The sequence below is a fragment of the Elephantulus edwardii genome, unplaced genomic scaffold, assembly GCF_000299155.1.
Source record: "Elephantulus edwardii isolate Elephantulus edwardi_28Jun2011 unplaced genomic scaffold, EleEdw1.0 scaffold00273, whole genome shotgun sequence".
In the NCBI taxonomy this organism is placed as follows: domain Eukaryota; kingdom Metazoa; phylum Chordata; class Mammalia; order Macroscelidea; family Macroscelididae; genus Elephantulus; species Elephantulus edwardii.
Window position 1 is genome coordinate 2,796,537 of NW_006400023.1, and position 22,668 is coordinate 2,819,204.

General features: G+C 42.4%; 1 protein-coding gene across 1 annotated transcript in view; it reads right to left on the reverse strand.

Annotated features, from left to right (window-relative positions):
* PRUNE (prune exopolyphosphatase) overlaps positions 1 to 22,668 on the reverse strand; it is a 43,490-nt gene that overhangs the window by 20,773 nt on the left and 49 nt on the right. The window contains exons 2-4 of the mRNA XM_006900149.1: positions 22,187 to 22,224; positions 3,904 to 3,996; positions 2,043 to 2,245 (exon numbers count right to left, since the gene is read on the reverse strand). Of these exons, the coding sequence (XP_006900211.1) occupies positions 2,043 to 2,245; positions 3,904 to 3,996; positions 22,187 to 22,224 (334 nt within the window). The remainder of the gene's footprint in view (positions 1 to 2,042; positions 2,246 to 3,903; positions 3,997 to 22,186; positions 22,225 to 22,668) is intronic.

A 22,668-nucleotide genomic window follows, 5' to 3' on the forward strand; every position in this document is an offset into this window, starting at 1 on the left:
GAGAAAGCGCCATACTGCTTTCCACAGGGGTTGCACCATTTTACACTCCCACCAACAGTGAATCAGGGTTCCAGTTTCTCCACAACCTCGCCAGCGTTTGTTACTTGCTGTTCTGTTAAATTTTGCTATTCTGACTGGGGTGAGATGGTATCTCATAGTTGTTTGGATTTGCATCTCTCTTAGAACTAGGGATTTTGAACATTTCTTCATGTGCTTGTTGGCCATCTGAATGTCTTCTTTGGTGAAGTGTCTGTTCATATCCTGTGCCCATTTTTTCAATTGGATTATTTACTTTTATCTTGTTGTGGCATTCAACATCTTAAGTCTCTCCTGCTCCCTCAAACCATAGACTGTCCAAATTGCATATAAGTCACCAGTTCCTATGGTTTCTCTTTCATTATCAATTTTTGTATTACTCCCTCCTTTACAATCCTCTCCTACTCCCTTATTCCAATCCTTATGCAATCAAATCTAGACTATTCTGATAATCTCTTAACACTTGCTTCCAACCTTGGGTCACCCAAAGAAAGATAGCTTCCAAAAAGCTGAGTAATTATTTGAAAATGCTAATTTAATTCTGTTAGGAACCTCAATAAATAATGCCAGTAGCTCCTAATGTCCTAGAATAAAGTCCACCTGCCTGAGCAGGGCCTACAAGGTCTCTATGATCTACTCCTTTCTAACCTTATCTTTTTTCTATGTTCTATTTCTCCCTCACATTTTATGCTCCAGCCACGCAAAACAAATTCCAGTTCCCCTAATTTAACAGGCTATTTCACGCCTGCCTGCCTGCCTTTGCATATATTAATCACTCCTTCTGCCTGGAACGCCTTTCCTAACTACCTTCCCTCCCCCAATAGCTGAACAAACACCTCGATACTTTACAGGATTTAGATCAAGGGTCAACTCTGCTAGGAACTTTCCTGTTACCTTCTGCTCCTTTCTGGTACAATTGTTGTTATGTATCATCGAGTGCAAACCAACCCACTGCTAAAACCTCCAGCAAGTTCTTAAAGGTTGTAATTAACAGAGAAGGAGATTGCCCATCTTTCTTCTGCTCAGCAGATGGTGAGTTCTTCGTGCACAGACTATTCCACCTAAAGCGAGAGTTACCACCTACCTCTATTACTAATTCCCTCTTAGGTACAGTGATTCTGCCTTACCTTTATTCTCTAAATAAAAATTTACTAATAAGTGAATGGAGGCTAGAACAATGCACTTAAGACTATCCTCTGCCAATGTTCTGCCAGAGTTAGTTTCCTCCAGGGGAAAAAAACTCACCACATTTTAATATTAACAGGAGCGAGACAGACTTAGCAAGGTATTACACTAGTGCTGTTTTATGCCTGTTTTTCCAGGCCTAAATCAGAGATGGAATTAATGTAAGTGTGCACATGTATTAAACAGACACCAATGAGATATTTATGAAATTTTCATAACACATATTCCAAAGTCTGCTGGAGTTTATGTTGAAAATATTTTTTTTAAAAAACAAAGTTTTTTAAACAAAGTATAAAACTGACTTACTTATAATTATTTTAAAAATATTTTAACATTTTGAAAAATTTAAGAAGTTGTTACTCTTATTCAAAAGTTTCTATTACAATAAGTCTGTCATAAAAATCTTAAAATTATGTCAAAAAATAAGTTTTAAAAAATATTATGCCAAAAGTAGATTCACATGACTCCTGAATGATCCTTTCATTGGAACTCTGTTTCTAGTTCTTATTACTTGCATAATGGAAGAAATGATATTTTCTGTTGATCTAATCCATCCATGACAATCAGCTTGTGAGATTAGGATTACTGAAAGCAAAAATTCTTCCTTCCACCCAAGTAGGAAGAGTGTTGTTCTAACAGTGTAAGGATTAAAACCAGTATCATGAAATAAAGCCTGTATAAACTGTTGAATGGAAAACTACTTTGCTCTATAATTTCCACCCAAATCATAATAAAGAGTGTCTTCCTTCCTTCCTCTATAATCTAATCATGGGAGCCCAGCAGGACACATAACAAGCATTAACTAACTTCCTTCTACTTACTTGGGTAAGACATGATGGTCAACAAGGATGAGGCTGAGCTGGCCAGCCTGGTGCAGTGTATGGAGGTCAATTTCATCCCGAAAAATCAACACAGACTCTGGAATGTTAACTTTCTCAAGAAAGAAGACATTGTCACCTCGTAGAGGTAGCTCAGAACGTTTTATATTTAAAACTGGTACAAAGACTTCCTCAGCCTCAGTCGTCTAGATAAAGAAAATGAGAAAAAGGTTATTTCATTTTTTTAGATAAGTAACAAGACTATTTAATGGGACCAAGGAGCGCCTTAGATCTTGGGAATTTACCTTCTTCCTCTAAGTCACAATTACTCAGCCCATAAAAATGAAAAATAACAACCATGTCCTCTAGTTTTCTTAGTAATAACATAAATATCAATAAAATAAGAGATTGAAAAGACCAAATTAAAATGCTTCAGCAAGAGTTATCAGTGCTAAGGGAGATCGGGTGGCCTAGTGGCAGGAAGCTGAACTGCAATCCCAGAGGTACACGGTTAAACTCTACCAGATGCTCTGCTGGAGAAGGAGGTTCAATTCCTGCAGTACCAGTCAGATCTGATTTGATGGTACACACACAAAGATAATTAAAAATTAATTAATTAATTAATAAAAAAAAAGTTATCAGTCCTGAAGAGCTGACCAAACAGGAGTACACAGTGGATCACTGATACCTATCAGAATTCAATAATAAACTGAATACGGCTCCATATTTTACACATCCTCCAAGATAGACATCTATTCATTTGGTCTTCACAACAGCACTGTGAATGATTATCCTTTTAGATTTGATAGATGGTGACATGAGACTTAGAAAGGTTAAGCAATCTAACTTCTTGTTGTTGACTGCCATAAAGTTGAGTACAACTCATAGTGACACTATGAAGAAAAGACCTGAAGCCTTACTATAACTATCATTGTTTCTCAAAGTTCATAGTGTTTCCAGAGGCATGATGTTTAGGAAGTGGATGCTACTACTGCTTCCAAACCTGTCTTAAACTGGGAGCTCCAAACACTGTCCACCAAGGGTAACTGTTATGGCATTTAAAAAAATTATTATTTTTGTGTATGTACCATCAAATCAGATCTTACTGGTACGGGAGGAGATTGCCCCTCCTTCTCCAGTAGAGCATCTGGTGGAGTCGAACTGCGCGCCTCTGGGATTGCAGTGCAGCTTCTTGCCATTAGGCCACCAGAGCTCCCTTGTTGTGGCATATGACACCCCAATGACACAAGGATTAGCATCACAGCAAGCCCATGTTACCTCAGTATAGCAAGCTGTCAGAACAGTGCTGAACTTTTCTGAAGAATGTTCCTCCAAAATAAAGTAACAACTGACTTTTAAACACAAAGTTCCTCTATGAGATCTGGTTGACTCTAAACAAGAGGCTTAAATGAAAAACAACTAATACAATTTCTTGTTATGTGCTATCAAGTCTCCTGTGACCCACATCGAACCTATGTACAGCAGCTCTGAATCCTTCCCTGTCCTGAGCCACTCTCACTAATTCTGACACACCAAACCCCATTGCCTCAGTTACTGTATCAATCCATCTCATCTGGGTTCTTCCACTCCTGCACTGTCCCTTTACCCTTCTGAGCATAATGTCCTTTTCCAAGGACTAGTCTCTCCTGCCACGTGCCCTAATATTTGAGATGGAGCTTCAAAATCCTAGTCTCCAAGGAAAGACTTGGTTTCACCCTCTCCAAGACAGTCCTATTTGGTTTTTTTGGCAGTCCATACCATGGACTGCCAATTTAACTTACCCAAGGATAAATGCTGATAAGTGGCAGAGCTGGATCTTAAATCCGCATCTTTCATTCTAATGACTCCGTTGATAAGTACTCACCTTTGCCAAGTAAAAAGCCAGAGCGAGAGCAGATACCATAGAGTCGAGGTCACAAGCTTCATTTCCCATAACAACATGTAGAGGTCGGGACTCCTGAAGAAAGAGGAGAATGAGAAATTTTCAAAAGCATTTTCACCTTCACACATACTTTCTCACTGATCATCTCTGAGGTAACAGGTCAGAGAATATCATTGGTCCTCATATTATGGATCAAGATATTAGAAGAGGGGACATAAGGAATTCAGATAAGTCACACAGTGAGTGTGACTACCCAGCTGTTAGCTACCTAGCTAACAATAATTCTAATTTCTTATGCTGAACATTTAAAGAGAAACCACAGGTTTACACACCCATGTTTTTTGCTGCATTATTTACAATAGCAAAGAGATGGAAGCAACCCAGATGCCCATCAAAAAATGGAGAGAAAAACTATGGTACATCCACATAACGGAGTACTACACAGCATTGAAAAACAATGAAATAGTAAAATATTATACAACATAGGGGAGCCTTGAGTACATTATACTGAGTGAAGTATCTCAGTCACAAATGAACAAATACAGCATTAATACCACTTATAAAACAAAACTGACATGGGGGGAAATGGAAAAAAGAGTGGATACATAATGAGCACTGTATTAGAAAAGATGAGGGGAAGAACTGTTCAAAAGGAATATAAGATTATGCATTACATGCATGAGAAAAATATGGAACAAGGGGTGCATTGTGGGGTGAGTTGGAAAAATAGAGAAGTCAAAGTTACAACATTTATGCACACCCATGTTTATTGAGGCTTTGTTCACAATAGCAAGGAGTTGGAAACAACCTAAGTGCCCATCAACAAACGAATGTATAGAGAAGCTGTGGTATATTCACACAATGGAATACTACCCTGCATTGAAAAACAAGGAACTCATGCAATATTATTCAAAATGAGTGACCCTGGAGGACATTATGCTGAGTGAACTATCTCAGTCACAAAAGGACAAATACTGCATAGTGCCACTGTTGTAAAACAGGACTGACATCAGGGTTGGGGGGAGACTGAGAAAGATAGGTTCAATAATGTATACTGCACTGAAACAGATGAGGGAGGGAACTGTTTAAAAGGGATATGTGATTAGGTATTACTGTCATGACAGGAGTCTAGAACAAAGGATACATAGTGGAGTGGACCTGGGGGGAGGGATTGTAAAACAACTGGAGAAATTGTCTTTTACTTCAAAGAGAATAGTGTACTGAGTGGGGAGAGGGGTGGACAGGGAGAAAAGTGCAACAATGAATGAATGGAAATTCAAAGTCTTTGTAAATTTTCATTAAAATTAATAAAAAACTATATAAGAAAGGTAGAACATTTAAGGTAGCTCATTTGTTAAGAGTTATAGAGTTGTTATGAATTTAAATTTACTTGGATTCAAAATCAACATTCATTGATTGCGGCAGCAGTACTCAAGAAATCAAAAGATGTGCAACATTGGGCAAATCTGTTGTAAATAACCTCTTTAAAGGGTTAAAGAGCAAGGATATCAGTTTATGGCACCTGACGCATGCAATGTTTCTATTTAAAAAAAAAATTATTAATTTCAATGAAAATTTACAGAGACTTTGAATTTCCATTCATTCATTGTTGCACTTTTCTCCCCTCCCAACCCTCCTCCCTAGTATACTACCCTCTTGGAAAAGTAAAATTCTTTCATTGTTTTACAATCCCTCCCCCCAAGTCCACTCCACTATGCAGCCTTCACTCTGAACTCCTGTCATGAAAAAAATACCTAATCACATATCCCTCTTAAACAGTTTTCTCCCTTACCTGTTTCAATGTCATATACATTATTAAACCCACCTTTCTCAGTCTCCCCCCAACCCCGAGGTCAGTTCTGTTTTACAACAATGGCACCATGCAGTATTTGTCCTTTTGTGACTGAGATACTTCAATCAGCATAATGTCCTCCAGGGTCGCCCATTTGGCATACTATTTCATGAGTTCCTTGTTTTTCAATGCAGTGTAGTATTCCATTGTGTGAATATATCACAGCTTCTCTAGCCATTCGTTTGTTGATGGGCACTTAGGTTGCTTCCAACTCCTTGCTGTTGTGAACAAAACCATGATAAACATGGGTGTGCATATATCTGTTTGGGTGTCAGTTATGGTCTCTTTGGGGTATATTCCCAGTAGTGGAATTGTTGGGTCAAATGGTATCTCTATTTGCAAGCTTTTTTTAAGAAAATTTGTATTATTTTTTGTTTGTCTACCGTCAAATCAGATCCTACTGGTACAGGAGGAGACTGTCCTTCTCCAGCAAAGCATCTGGTGGATTCAAACCACGTACCTCTGGGATTGCAGTGCAGCTTCTTGCCACTAGGCCACCAGAGCTCCCTCTATTTGCAACGTACACGTGTGTGTGTGTGTGTGTCGTCAAATCGGATCTGACTTGTACAGGAGGAGATTGCCCCTCCTTCTCTGGTAGAGCATCTGGTGGATTTGAACTGTGTACCTCTGGGATTGTAGTGCAGCTTTTTTTGCCACTAGGCCACCAGAGCTCCCCTTATTTGCAACTTTTTGATAAAGAACCATATCGCTTTCCACAGTGGTTGCATCATTTTACACTCCCACCAACAGTTTCTCCACAACTCTGCCAGCATTTGTTGCTTGCTGTTCTGTTAAATTTTGCTATTCTGACTGGGGTAAGATGATATCTCATAGTTGTTTTGATTTGCATCTCTTTTAGAGCTAGGGATTTTGAATATTTCTTCATGATTGTTTGCCATCTGAATGTTTTCTTTGGTGAAGTGTCTGTTCATATCCTCTGCCCATTTTTCAATTGGATTGTTTACCTTTATCTTGTTGTGGTGCTCAACATTTAAAATACTCAAGTATTTTATAAATTCTGGATGTAAGTCCCTTATCTGATTTGTCATTACCAAATACTTTTTCCCAGTCTGTGGCTTCCCTTTTTACCCTGTAGGAGAAGTTTTTGGATGTGCATAGGGCCATGTTTCTTATACATCTGAAAATTAGACGAGTAAGGAAGACTGAAGAAGGGCTGATGCCTTTGAATTTAGTGATGGCAAAGTATTCTGAATATCCCATGGACTACCAAAAGAACAAATCTGTCTTGAAGTGCAACCACGATATTTCTTAGACCATCGAAGAATGGTGAAACTTCACCTAATACTTTGGGCATCTTGTCAAGAGTGGCTACTCCTTGGGGAAAAAATATCATTCTGGGAAAGACAGTGGGTCTGAGAGAGACAAGACCCTCAAGGAGATGGACTGGCACAGTGAATGCAACAATGGGCCTGAGTACAGTGATGGAGCAGGATGTTGTTGTCATTGCTAGGTGCCGCTGAGTTAAGTACAACTCATAGTGAACCTATGAAGAACAGATCTGGGGATGTCAATTCACAGCTACCCATTCTCAGTAACTCTAACACACTTGAGCCCTATGCTGCAGGAGCTGTATCAGTCCATCTCATTGAAAGTCCTATTCTCCTTCACTGAATCTCTATCTTTACAAGCACTATGATCATTTCCAAGGAGTAGCCCCCACTAAAAACATGCCCAAAATATGTGAGATGAAGCTTTGTCATCCTTGCCTCTAAGAAGCACCCTGGCTGCACGTTCTCCAAGACATTATCTGTTCATTCTTTCCCTAGTCAATGGGATAATCAGTACTCTTCTCCAACACCACATCTCAAAGGCATCAATTCATCTGTCATCCTTATTCACTGTATAGTCCCAGAATGTTGTTGTTGGGTGCTAGTGGTGACCAGGAGGAAGAGGTAAAAAAGCATGACTGAGGAAGGAATGAGTTTCTATTCTGGTGCTGGGAGGTCTGGCAGCAGATGATGATGGCTCCAGTTAGGGAGGTCTGGTGGCCTGGTTTATCAGCATTGTGCTGCTAACCTAAAGGTAGTACCGCACTGGAGGCTGAAATCTACCAGCAACTCCACAGGAGAAAGATGGACACTCTCCTCCCATGTAATTTACAGACTTCCAAAAACCTGCTCCAAGGGTTTACAACATGACTGATGTAATTAGTGTCACTGAATTGTATGCTGGCAGAGTATTACACCAGCAAATGTATTATATATATTTTATAATAATTAAGGAAAAAAACCAGAGAGAATGCTTGTACCCTAAATTCAAGCCATAGCTTTGTATCTCATTCCATCCAGAAGAATGCTCACAACTGGAGTGAACTAATATTCAAAGAACCTACCTTACAGAGTTGTTTTGAGGATTGATTACTCAATACATGGAAAAAAGTATTAAAGCAGTATCTAGCACATAAAAGTAAAACAAAACCTCTATGTCTGCTACTGTAGACATTGTAAGTTTTAGCATTTCTTTTTTTAAAAAATTTTTTTAATCCAAAAATTATTTTAATTATGATTTTAAGTTAAGTTTACAGAAAAGTTGGATTTTCATTCATTTACTATTGCACATTTTTTTCTCCCTCCCAGTTCACTTTATTAAAAACAAAATATTCCGGGGTGAGCTGTGCATTTGGCCCGTCGGGGCGAGCCAGCCCTCAGGGCGAGCTCCTCAGCCCTCGGATTGTACCATCTGACCCCTGGGTAGAAAAAACTGCCTAGGGTATATAGAGAATTGTATGGAGGCTACTTTCCTCCACTCTCTCCCCCAGTACACTCCTAAGTAACACCCTCAAACCCCTTCTATTTGTAACTCACAAGTTTGTTCTCTCTAGGTTTGCACCCTTTTCTATAGGTAATCTTAAAACTGAGTTTTACTCCAGACCTGACCCTGAAACCAATTCCAGAGACAAAAAGGAAATACAATGGCCAGTTAAGGAAGCAAAGGAGGATGGAGCCTCAGGGTTCAGTCAGCCATCCCCACTGGATCCACCTGGGAAAACACTTTGCAGTCCAGAGAGGAATAAAGATCAAGAAAACATTTTCTAACAGAAGACGAAGGCAAGCAGCTTCAACCCAAGACCACCAATAAGGGGATAAAGTGTGCTCCCTTTCCCCCTTTCACATCAAAACCCCTGTTCAGTATGAAGAAGCCAGAGTGTCTGCACCCAATTCCCAAATGAGAAACCCACAAGTGAAAAAGACAATTTGTTTAATCACCATTGGACTACACTTACCACTGCCCTGAATCATCTGGTCCCCACCGGATCTTTTTCATTTCCTTCACCCGCTCCCCCCAAAAACCAAATTGTGCAGCCTTGCAACTGCATTCCTGCAATTTTCATCCCTGCCCAGCCTCACCCTTCTGCTCCCAACCCTCACCTCCATGTATCACCAACATGTTTTTCCCAATTTAAAAAAAATACTCAAGGGAGCTCAGTTGGCCTAGTGACAAGAAGCTGCACTGTAATCCCAGAGGTACATGGTTCAAATCCACCAGATGCTCTGCTTGAGAAGAAGAGACAATCTCCTCCTGTACCAGTCAGATCCAATTTGATGATACACACAAAAAATAATAAAAAATCCGTCAAAAAAAAATAACAAAAAATCCATTCATTATTGCACAATTTCCTCCCTTCCTGTTCCACCCCCCACCCCGTTTTCTTTTCAATGTACCTCTTAGTCTGGACCATGTTAAATATATTTCATGTTTAAATATGTTGATAGGTAAAAAGACTAACAGGTATCCCTCCCTCTGAAGAGTTCTTATCAGCAGTTGACTTTTTTTTTTTAGGTTGTTAATTGTTATTTTTTTTTTCCCTTTAATTGGGAAAAACATATTGGGGGTACAAGGAGGTGAGGGTTGGGGGCAGAAGGGTGAGGATGGGCAGGGATGCAGTTGCAGAGCTACACAGTTTGGTCGGTGGGGGGAGCAGGTGAAGGAAATGATGAGGGTCCAGTGGGGTCCAGATGCTACAGAGGAATGACAAGCATTTTCCAATGGTAATTAAACCAACTGTCTTATTGATTTGGGAACTGGATGCCAACTCTCTGGCTTCTTCATGCTGAACAGGGGCGTAGATGTAAAGGGGGTAAGGGAGGACGCTTTATCACCTTACTGGTGGTCTTGGGTTAAAGCTGCTTGCCTTCTTGCTCTGTTAGATGATATTTTCCCGTCATTTGCTCCCCTCTGGACTGCAAAGTGTTTTCCCAGGTGGGTCCAGTGGGAATGGCTGGTTGAACCCAGAGGCTCCATCCTCCTTTGCTTCCTTAGCTGTCAGTTGTATTTCCTTTTTGTCACTGGCACTGGGTTCAGGGTCAATTCTGGAGTAAAACTCAGAGTTAAGGTTACCTATAGGAATGGGAGCAAACCTAGAGAGAACTTGTGAGTTACAAATAGAAGGCTTTGAGGGTGTTGCTTTCAGGTTTAATGGGGGGGAGGGTGGCAGAAGGTGGCCTAGGTAACATTCTCTGAATAATACCCTAGGCATTCTTTTTTTTCCCCTTCCCCACCCAGGGGTCAGATGGCACAATCTGGGGACTGAGCTTACCCTGAGGGCCGCGACGGCTCGCCCCCAGCCGGGGGCCGAGGGCAGTCTGCCCCAGGCAGCCCGCCCCGGGCAGAGGGCCGCGATGGCTCACACCGAGCCAGGGGCCGAGGGCAGCCCATCCCGAGCAGGGCAACACCCCCCAGGAGCTGGCTGGTATACTCCCCCTCCAATTGCCCCTAACCCAGTCTGGTCCCCTTGCCTGACTGAGGACTCTGTGGTCAGGGATAGTGTTTCCAATTCCAGCACTGCCACTTTTACCCTCCCATAAGTGGTCATACTATATTTTGAGGAGGTGTCACTGCTCTCCCCCTTTATATATGATAAAGGGAACCTGAGAATTGTGAACAGACTTCCCCCAGGGCTAACCATCTTTTGGCAGAAGCACTCAACAGAACAAAATATGTGGTGCGTTTAGGATGTCGGTCCTCTTGTGCATGCTGCCACTGTTAAGGTCATCAGACTCACAGTGACTTTCAGCAATCCATTGTATAGGTAATTATCTTCTTTGGCCTGACCAAGGAAACCCAAACCTGCAGATGGCAAGGCAAGTATCCCATCCCCTGCCTCCTATGCAGGCGGCCAGTGGGGTGCGCGCCCCACTCCAGCATCGGCAGCCGGTGGGGGGTGCGCAGCCCCCTACAGCACGGGTGGCCGTTGGGGGCGCACCCCACCACCCCGCTGCAAGGGCGCTCAGTGGGTGTGTGGCCCCTCTTGTGCGGGCGGCCGGTGGGTGCCCACTTCCCCCACTGCCGCCATCCTGGCTCCAAGAATTCTCTCCAGAACAAGTCTACCTTGCGGCAGTGTGGTGGCTTCACTGTACCAGTCTTGAGGAGGGCCGGTGCCCAGCATCCATCCTGGGTGAGGGAATCCATTGGTTCCAGCTGTGGAAGCCTCATGGAGCTGCAGCGGCCGTGCGGCGCGGGCTCTGCAGTGAGGGGGGGGGGGTTGGGAGCCACAAGACTCACCCATTCCTCCTTGGGAATCCTTGAATTCCTGTTGTTGAGCCTCGATCTTCACTAAGGGCCAGTCATCAACTGTTTAAGTGTTCAATTATCAATAAGTCGAAGACTGTAGGCCATAATGGCCCTGCTTTAAGTGGTTCGCTGCTCCCGCAGCTCACCACGCTGTCTCTGCCTCTGCCGCCATCTTGGATCTCAGCAGTTGACTTTTTAATGTTTAAAAAATAAAAGTACCAGCAGTAGCATTTAGCAACTATTCTCGTATCTACCCACTTCAATCTGAACCTTCTAAGGAATGAGTCTGTTTCCTGAATTATGAGAAGTATTGGTTATAACTGGCTATCACTGAGGCTTCTCAGGTTAGGTAATTTTGATAGACAACTAGATAATTTGAGTAGATATTATTTTCACTTTTTATTCAGTCTCCACTTCCTAAAGAACATGCCTCTGGAAACTATGACCTTTGAGAAATGACGTTATAGAAAGGCTTCATTTGTTCATAGGGTCGCTATGAGTCGTACTCAACTCAACAGCAATCAACAATACCACCTATACTCAGGATTTAGTCTAAGCATTCTCTCCTGTTTTGAAAAGGACAAAGGCCTGAGCTGATATGCCCAATTGTTGTTGTTGGTTTGAGCCACTATAACTCACAGCAACTCTATGAACATGTCAAAACCTTGTCCTGTCCAGCACCAGCCTCATGGTTGCTGACAGGCTCATCACTGCAGTGACCATGTCAAGCTATCCTGCTGAGGATCTCTCTCTCTCATCCTCCACCTTTCTCAGTATATCTTTTTCCAAGAATTGTCTCCTCCTGACAACACATCCAAAATATGAGAGACAAAGCTTCATCATCTTTGCCTGGTTGGATTTTCTCCAAGGCTGAACTGTTTGGGCTTTGTGGCTGTCCATAGTATATTCAAAACTCTGCCAACACCACTCTATTCAAAAGTATCAATTATCTATTAGTCTTCCATATGCGCTGCCCAACCTTCACATGTAAATGAAGTAATGGAAAATAACATGACTTGGGGTCACGCTCGCCATACATTTAAACTGACATCTTTGCTTTTTAGTACTTTAAAGATGTCATCCCTGATGGCAAATTTGCCCAGTGCAAAATGTCTCTTGATTTTGTGACCACTGCAATCAAAAGTACTGATATGGATCCAAGTAAAATTAAATCACTGACAATTTCCATCTTTTCTCTATCTAGTCCACCTATTGGTCTAGTTGTGAGGATTTGTTTTCTTGATATTGACACATACTCCATATTGAAGGCTGTAGGTCTCTGATCTTCAGTAAATGCTTTAGGTCTTTTACTTTCTGCAGGTAGAAGTGTATCACAGGCATAGCACAGGTTGTTGAAGAGTCATCCCTCCAATCCTGAAGTCACATTCTTCTTTCTGAAATCCAGCTACTAGAATTACTTGCTCAGCACACAGACTGAACAGGCAACTCTCACACATACCTTTCCTGATTTTACACCATGTAGTATTCCTTAGTTTGAACTCTGTTCAAATAACTTCTTGGTCTGAGTTAAGGTTTCAGAGGAGAACAATCCAGTGTTCAGGAATTCCTATTCTTTTCCACACTAACCATAATTTATTATGACCCATATAACATCCTCTAGGAGGCAAAATTGTCCCTAGCCAAAAGGACTACTATGGAACTCTGGTGGTTATGATAACTATGAAACTATGATGCAATCTCAAAGGCATGCAGTTTAAATCTACCAGCTGCTCTGTAGAAGGATAAACAATCTTCTACTGCACGATTTACTGCCTCTGAAAACCCACTGTAGAGTCAGCTACGAGTCAGTTCTGACTCAATGGCACACAAGAACAACGATGGCTACTGATTATAAATGCAGACTTGGACTTACTGTTGTTGAGCCAGAACTAACTCATGCTGGGTTTCTGAGGCTATTATGTGCCACTGAGCATCTCACAGGAACAACCCTATGTACAGTAGCTCTGAACCCTGACTTATGCTGAACCAATCTCAATTACTCTAACATATCTACCCCCATTGCTCCAATTACCATATCGATAGATCTCATTCGGAGTCTTCTTCTCCTGTGTTGTCCCTCCACCCTTCCAAATGTGATGTCCTTCGCCAGGGATCTCCTTGTCTCCAAGGAGAAACCTGGTTACACTCTCTCCAAGACAGACCTATTTGTTCTCCTAGCAGTCCATGGTATGTTCAATATTCTTCTCCAGCACAATTCAAAGGCATAGATTCTTTTTCTGTCATGCTTAGTCACTGTCCAGCTCTCTGATGCATAGCAAGTATTGTGAAGACCATGGCCTGAATCAGGTGCACCTTACTATCAAGAGTGATACCACTGCTTTTTAGCACTTTGAAGAGGTCCCAGACAACAGCCTTCCCCAACACAATTCGCCTTTTGGTTTCCTGACTGATGGTACCAAGATTGTGGAGACAAGCAAGCTAAAAATATTAACAGTCTCAATCTCTTCTCCATGGTGCTGCCAATTGGCCCAGTAGAATTTTTTTTTAAAAAAAATACTAGTTTATTTACAAACTTCAAATACACTGTTTTCCAGACCAGATTTTTCCAATTTCTCTCAACCCCCTAAACATCAAATTGTACAACCCTATGATTAATCCCCCTTCCCTCCGCACATACTCATCCCTCTGCTTCCACCCTCTCTCCCCCTTGGATCCTCCCCATCGCAGGAACATGGAAACAGCCCAGATGTCCAACCACAATTGAATGGATTGAGAAATTATGGTACATTCACACAATGGAATACTGCGCAGCACACAGGAACAATGATTTTGTCAACTATTACCTAACTTGGGGAGGGACTGGAGAGCATTATGCTCAGTGCACTTACTCAGTCCTACAAGGACAAATATTGTATAAAATCATTATTGTTAAATGATTATGAGAATCTTTGTTTTCTTGATGTTGAGCTTCAATTCATATTGAAGGTTGCAGTCCTTGACCTTCTGCAGCAAACACTTCAAGTCCTCCTCATTTTCAGCAAACAAGGTTGTGTCATCTGGTTATTACAGGTTGTTGATGAGTCTTCCTCCAAATCTGATGCCACGTTCTTCCTCATAAAGCCCAGCCTCTTGAATGATCTGTTCTGCACACAGACTGAAAAGGTATGGAGACAGGATGCATCCTTGATGCACTCCTTCCCTGATTTTGAACCATGTAGTGTTTCCTTGACCTGTCTGATTAAAATTCACACACTGGCTTTTTCAGTTAGAGAAGATTTGCTAGATGGAAAAGTTAGAAAAGTAGGAAGGTAATTCAGAGAAGTAAAACCAAGAACAAAGCAATATAACTTTAGAAAAGAAAGACTTTAGGAAAACTCAGAATAATTTTCCTCTCTTTTTTCTTCAAAGTAGGCAGGCACAGGTAGGAAGAGTCATTTTTTTTTAAAAAAAACTAACAACCCTACTAATGGTGGACATGTTGTCAGCAGGGGCCAATCCTTGGGAAAAAAAACATTATGAGGGGAAAAGTAGAGGTCAGAGAAAGAGAATGATCTTCAAGGAGAATAACTGAAACAATGGGCTCGAGTCCATTAGAAAACATTAGGATGGTGCAGGGCAAGGCAAGGTTTTGATCTTTTGTTCCCAGACATGCTATAAGTTGTAGTGGACTTGATGGTACAAAACAAGTACTAATATTCCCTAATTACTCAAAACAGAGCAACTGTATGGTTCAAAATCAGGAAAGGAATGCTACAGGGATGCATCCTGTCTCCATATACCTTTTCAATATGATGAACAGATCAATCAGGAAGCAGGGCTTTATGAGGAATATGGCATCAGGTTCTGAGGAAGACTCATCAATCATCTGCATTATGCAGATGACACAACTTAGTGTGCTGAAACTGAGGAGGACTTGAAGTGCTTGCTGCAAAAGGTCAAGGACTATAACCTTCAATATTGATTCAAGCTCAATATCAAGAAGACAAAGATTCTCACTACTGGGCCAATTGGTAGCACCATGATAGAGAAGAGATTGAGGTTGCTAACAATTACAGCTTCCTCAGCTCCGCAATCAATACTCTTGGCACCAGCAATCAGGAAATCAAAAGATGAATTGCATTGGGGAAATCTGCTGTCAGGGACCTTTCCAGAGTACTGAGAAACAACAATGTCAGTCTATAGAGTAAGGTCCACCTCATTCAGGCTATGGTCTCTGCAATTACTTGCTATGTATCAGAGAGCTGAACAATGACTAAGGAGGACAGAAGAATCATCGATGCTTTTGAGTCGTGGTGCTGGAGACTGAACATGCTATGGACCACCAGAAAAATAGGCCTGTCTTAGAGAGGTTAAAACCAAGCCCCTCCTTGGAGGCAAGGATTTTGAAGCTCTGTCTCACATACTTTGGGCACATGGATGGGAGGGAATGATCCTTGGGGAATGACATGTCGGAAGGGTAGGGGGACAGCATAGGAGATGATCCTGGATGAGATGAACTGATATAGTAACTGAGGCATTGGGGGGCTGATGTGTCAGAATCAGTGAGACTGGTTCAAGACAGGGCAGGTTTCAGAGCTACTGTACACAGAGTCTCTATGGGTCACAGGTGACCCACATAACAATTGAATATTAGACAGATTTTTATTTTTAAACCATCTTTCCCTGAAGATTATCCAAAAATGACCAGAACAGCACATCAACAGAGAGCTACCAGAAGTCCAGGCTGGGTTTAGAAGGGGTCGTGGTACTAGATATATTGCAGCTGATGTCAGATGGATCTTGGCCGAAAGCAGGGAATACCAGAGGAATGTCTGTGTTTCATTGACTATGCAAAGGCATTTGACTGTGTAGATCGTAACAAACTATGGTTGACTCTGAGAAGAATGGGAATCCCAGAACACTTGATCGTTCTAATGTGAAACATACTTGGACCAGGAGGCAGTCGTCAGAACAGAGCAAGGGAACACTGCATGGTTCAAAATTGGGAAGGACGTACACTAGGGATGCATCCTATCTCCATACCTTTTCAACCTATATGCAGAACAGATTATCCGGGAGGCTGGGCTCTATGAGGAGAAATGTGGGGTCAAGATTGGTGGACGATTTATCAACAACCTGCGTTATGTGGGTGACACAACCCTGCTTGCTGGAACTGAAGAGGACCTGAAGACAATATGGATTGAGGCTCAATGTCAAGAAGACAAAGATTCTCACCACTGGACCAATTGGCAGCATCAGGATGGATGGTGAAGAGATTGAGATTGTACACTGCTTTAGTTTGCTTGGCTCCATAGTCAACAGTCTTGGCACCAGCAGCCAGGAAATTAAAAGGCGCATCGCTATGGGAAAGTCTGCTGTTAGGGACCTCTCCAAAGTGCTGAAGAGCAATTGTGTCTCTTTGGAGACTACGGTGCGTCTGATACAGGCCATGGCCTTCACAATCACTTGTTATGCATCAGAGAGTTGGACAATGACTAGGGAGGATAGAAGAATTGATGCCTTTGAGCTGTGGTGCTGGAGAAGAGTATTGAGAATACCATGGACAGCTAGGAAAACAGATTTGTCCTGGAAACGGTTAAACCGGGTGGCTCCTTGGAGGCAAGGATTCTGAGGCTCCGTCTAACATACTCTGGACATGTTGTGAGGAGAGACCGGTCCTTAGAGAGGGACATCATGCTTGAGAGGGTGGAGGGACGGCGCAGGCGAGGAAGGCCCTCTATGCGGTGGATTGATTCAGTGACTGGGATAATTGGGATGGGAGTGTCGGAGACTGCAATTGACACAGGACAGAGTGGAGTTTAGGGCTGTTGTACATAGGGTCGCTACGAGTCGCAGGCGACTCGACGGCACATAACAACAACAACAACATTTCCACCTCTGAAGTATAAAAGCAGAGGTGATGTGTTATGGTTATCTCCCCTGGGAAGTTTGCCCTTAGATTCTCTGCTGCACCAATTTTGTAAGCCTGTTTCTTGAACGAGACAACCAAGTCCTATTCATACTGAATAGCACAGGGAGGGGCTGATGGTTTATCTTTATTAGTAAGAAAAGTGTGTATTTAGAATTAGGCAGCTGGATTTAGTTTGTTGTTGTTGTGTGTACGATGGAGTTGGAACCATCCCACAGCTGACCCTCCAGCATGTTTTCAGAGGCAGTTAATCTAATCGCACGAGATTTTTCTATCCTCCTCCTGTGGAGTGAGTGGTGACCTCGAACCAAGTGCCTTTGGGATTATAGTGCAGCTTCTTACCACCAGGCCACTAGAGCTCCCTGACTCAGTTTACATGATCCCAATTTTGTTGCCAACATTCAAAGCATCACAATCAGGAGCAAGTTGAACATAGACCTACTTCTCTTCATCAGGCTTAATCAGGGTGTTGACCTTGGCCACATGTCTTTATAGTTTCATTTGGTGCTTGATGGCCTTGACACCCACAATGAACATTAGTGTGTTGTAATCTTCTATCTTCTTCATGGCTGACTCAGTGCTCAAGCATGTTTTTCCTGGGGGTAACCTTCTGGGGGTATCTGGGCTGCCTTCAGAGTCTCAGCATCTTAGGCTGCTGGAAGGTGGCTGATATGTAGGTCCTCTTTTTTTGGCTGTGGATGCCCTTCAGGACTGCATTCTTGTCCTTTAATGCCTTTGCTTTGACTTCAGTTTTGGAGGGGCAGTGCCTGCCTTCTTGGCTTTTGACATTATCTTCGTAGAAAGGTGGAGATGGTTTTTCAGCAAACTTTTTTCTTTTCTTTTTTTTAAAGTTTTTTAAGTATTATTAATTTTAATGAACGTTTACAGAGACTTTGGATTTCCATTCATTCATTGTTGCACTTTTCTCCCTGCCCACTGCTCCGCCTCCCCAGTTCACTCTTCTCTTTGAAAAATAAAAGAAAAATTCTTTCATTGTTACACAATCCCTCCCCCTAAGTCTACTCCACTAAGCAGTCTTCATTCTGGACTCCTGGCATGACAATATCTAATCATATGCTGAGTGAAATATCTCTGTCACAAAAGGACAAATACTGCATGGCGCCACTGTTGTAAATCGGGAGTGACATCGGGGTTGGGGAGAGACTGAGAAAGATGGAATAAATTATGTATACTGCATTGAAACAAATGAAGGAGAGAAATGTTTAAAACTTGTTTTTCCAACAGAGTAATAGATCTATATCCAAGCCAAAAGAACAAACAGCTGTATCTTGGAGAAGGTGTAGCCAGAGTGCTCCTTGGAGGCAAACACGATGAAGCTTCATCTCACATACTAGGCATGTTGATAAGAAAGCTTGGGAAGGTGGAGGCATGACAAAGAAAAGACTCAACCAGGTGGACTCACACAGTGACTGCAGTAATGGACTTGAGGGTGTCTAAGATTGTGAGGGTGGCATAGGACAGGGTTCAGATCTGTTGTTCAGAGAGTTGCTAGGAGTCCTACTTGACTGAAGGACACCTAACAACAACAAAAGTCATATAGTAACCCTTCTCATTTCAATTTCTACTCTTTGATAACAGAGAAGGCTGTGTTTCCTGGACACCAAGAACTGCCCAGATGGCTGTGGACCAAAGTGATAGCAAAACACTTGAGATAAATGGCTGCAGAGATAACTTGCTCACTCAAGCAATAAGGCAGGGCACTGTGTTCTCCAGAGAGCTAACTTACATAAACAGGAGAAGCCATATGGAGAAAAGGAGGTAAAAACAACAGAGAAAAGACAGGGAACTGGGAAGAGATCTATCACTGAGTACAGAGAGGTCTTCAGAGAACCTTTCCAAAACTCATTTAAATTAATACTGCTTCATTCCAAGCAGCAGCTGAATCAGGATCAGTCAGATGTCCAAGATCATGACTATGAAATAATCTCTAAAGGGAACAACTAAATGGCATTCCTCTTGCACTCTGCAAAGCCTGGTCAGCAACCACAAAGAAGTAATACAAAAGGAATAGAGAAGCGACTCCTGGCAAATTTTTGAAATGGGGATGACTAAAGGAGGTGGTGGTGGCATTTCTTTCCCCCATCAGCATCAACCACTCACCCAGCCTGACTGGTCTATTCACCACCCCCAACATCATGTACACATTCCCAGCTCCTTTGCACTCTTTGTTCTCCCCCCCTTCTTGAGGCAGCAGAGACACCATTTGAAAAGACTATAAACTTTAATGCTAAATTCCCAATTCTGCTTCTTTTGGTGGGACCATTCTAAACTTCATTTTCCTTCTATACTTGAGAGAATAACACCATGACCAATTTAATGGAGTTGTAGTATGCTGTCGGGTCTGAACCAACTCATAGCTGACCTTCCAGGGTGTTTTCGGAGGCAGTAAATGGCACTGAAGGAGACCCTCTATCCTTCTCCCATGGAGCAACTGGTAGATTTGAATCACATGCCTTTGAGATTGAAGCACAGCTTTATTAAATGAGAGCCACGAAAGCTCCCTTATTTAACGGAGTAATGAGGAAATGAGATAGCACATAATTGTCCATTCTAAATAGTACCCCTCTCCCATCTTCTTTCTCTCCCCTTCCCTATCCACTCAAACCTCTCCTCACCTAAAGAAATCAACCAAAAACACCCAAACAACAAAACCCAGCAGATCCACTGCCTTTGATTTATTTTCAACTCACAGTGACTTTGTAGGCACAGAGTGGAACTGTCGCAAAGGGTTTCCAAGGCGGTGATTTTGCCACATCTTCCTTCTGGTGTGGAGCTGGAGTCTTTAGTAGCCAAGCACTTTAACCACTGTGCTACCAGGGCTCCTTCTATCCTGACACAAACCCCCCTTTTTGTGTACCCTGCTTTGACCACCCATGCAAGATCATTTCTCATCTTCTAGCCTCAAACTTCTACCACTTATGGCTGTTCTACGGAACTTCTACCTTGAGGATTGCATTCCACATCCATAACATGTTGCCACACACTTTTAAATTGACAACTGTACTTAGAAACACATTTTGCCATCATTTGCAGCTACATGTTAACACAGTTTATGAGTTGGTTAACTATATTTATTACTTGTCTTTCATACTTGGACACTTTTGAGAGTGAAAGGGTTCTATTAGTCATTATGATTAGTAAACTAAGACTGTCTTGGACAAACTGGGTATATGGTTGCTTCACTTAGAAGGCATCGTTCTTGATTTGCCTCGTGTGGGACAACACGTGAATGCTTAGCCTCCCTCCACTCCACCCACAGCAGCTGAAAGCACAAGCCAACCGTCTGTTTTCTGACCATCAGGGGAAGAGTTCAGAGCAAATACAGCTATACTTAGCTACATGAGGAAACTTGAGCTGCAGATGGAAGAAATACAATCTGAGAGCTACAAGTAAATATAAACCTTTTCTTTCTTAAAAGAGAAAAACCGAACCACTAGTTGAAATAAGTCTTGTACTGATGGTTTCTTTGCAATCTCAATGGGAATGGAGGTGGTCTGCAGGGCTGACAAAGCAAATTATTTCCATCTGAAAGCTGATTATAGTGAAGGGGGGTGGGGAGAAGAAGTCAGACACTAAGAAGCTCAGTAGAGAAAATAAGAATAATGCCAGGACCTCAAATTTCTAAGGAGAAAAGGCCTGATTCCTGGCTCATGCCTGAGAAATATAGAAAACAGATTATTCAAAGTCTGAGTGGGTGCCTAAACTTGAATTTAGCTCATAAAGCAAAGACTTTTGTAAACTATTAAGTGAAAGATGAGTCACTACAAATAGGACATTTACTTAAGTGGAATTTTTTAAAACACAGAACATCCTAGTATTAACTGTGGCAGCGATGGTAGAAAGTCAGCCTCATATTGAATGCTAAAAATATTTTATCAATACACTTGGCTACACCACCAGCTGCCTCTGTCCTGCTCAAGCCAGTCACGGCTCCTTCCAAGCTACACTATATATAGGTTAACAAACCTCTCAGGTTTAACAGTGTTTCTGTATAAATCATGTCTTTCTTTACACAAGATATGGAACACACTGGTGTACTCTAGAGAATCAGATGAAGAAAAGAGAAAAGGAAAACCACCTTTTTATATTCTTTGTTATACCTTATCTTTTTAATTTTTTTAAGTTTTTCTCTATACGCATTTACCACTCTTACAATTTCAATTTATATAAACTGTTAGTGTTTACCTGTACATAGAACTTAAATTTACAGGTGATCCTCCAGCAAGTTTTCAGAGGTTGTAAATCGCAAGGGAGGGAAGAGATTGCCTATCTTTCTCCCAAGGAGGAGCACCTGGTGGATTTGAATTGCTTGCCTCTGGGTTGGCAGTGTAACTTTTTCCCACTATAACACCAAAACTCCCTGTATATCCAATTAAATTAATTTCAAGACTTTTTAAAGATTAGAATATACTACTCAGGGGAATTTGTAGAGTTTAAAACATTTGAAAAGGAAAGCATAATCATGCATTTGTACAGTTTTCTGGAACAGGTTAACTTCGTGTAGGGGGCTTTGGAAACCTCCCCTTCTCCGGATAGGTTTTTGCCATTGAGGATAGCAGCCCAATTCTGCACGACCCCCAGCACGGTGGATGAGTCCAACTGGTTGTTTATACCAAAAATAAAACACAAGCATTCAGGGGTCATGCTTACAGTTTTGGTTCCAAACACACTTTGCACTCAACCCTTCCAAGAAGAGGTTTTTAAAATGTCATTTATGTGCATTGAAGGCCAAGTAAGAACGCTGGAAACAAAGCAATAAATGTTTTGTGTCAACAGAAATGCCTGATGTGTATGTTTAGTTTAAAACAGGGTCTTAAAACATCATATCCACTTCTTAAAGAGAACGAGTTCAGCCGGCAGAATGCCGTTCTGGGGAAATAAAGCGGAGGGCATGAGTTCCCTCTCTATCCAGGGGGCTCACCGGGAGCTAGTGGGCCAAGCGAGGCCTTAGACGCCAATTGAGAGGGTGGGGAAAATGAATCTACACACACCTGGCGGCGGCACAGCCCGGCCCCGGGGCGGAATTGATCTAGGAAACAGGGAGCAGAGGCTTTAATGCAGGACCCAGATCAACGACGCCTTCTTCCTGCTCTCGGGCAGACCCCAGAGGCGGGGATTCAAAAACGTAGAAACAGCTGCATGCTCACTCTTGTCACCCTAAAATCTAGTTCTCAGGGCCCTCAGCCTGTCATACTCGAACCCCCTCCCCACGACTCGAGCGTTCCCGACACAGGGACGGTGGGACTCGCCGCCCTTCGGGACTCGCGCCCTATTCCTTACAGTCACAGGCAGAGATCAGTTACCTGCAGAGCAGCCCGACAACCCTGCAGATAGTCCTCCATGGTGAAGCCGAAGCAGCGCCGCTGCCTCTCACCCAGGAGAGGTTAGCCCGCGAACGAGCCCCGCCCCAGACTCTGGGCCAAAAGCCGAGAGTCAGGAGGCGGGACTCGAACCCGCTAAATGGCGATTCCGT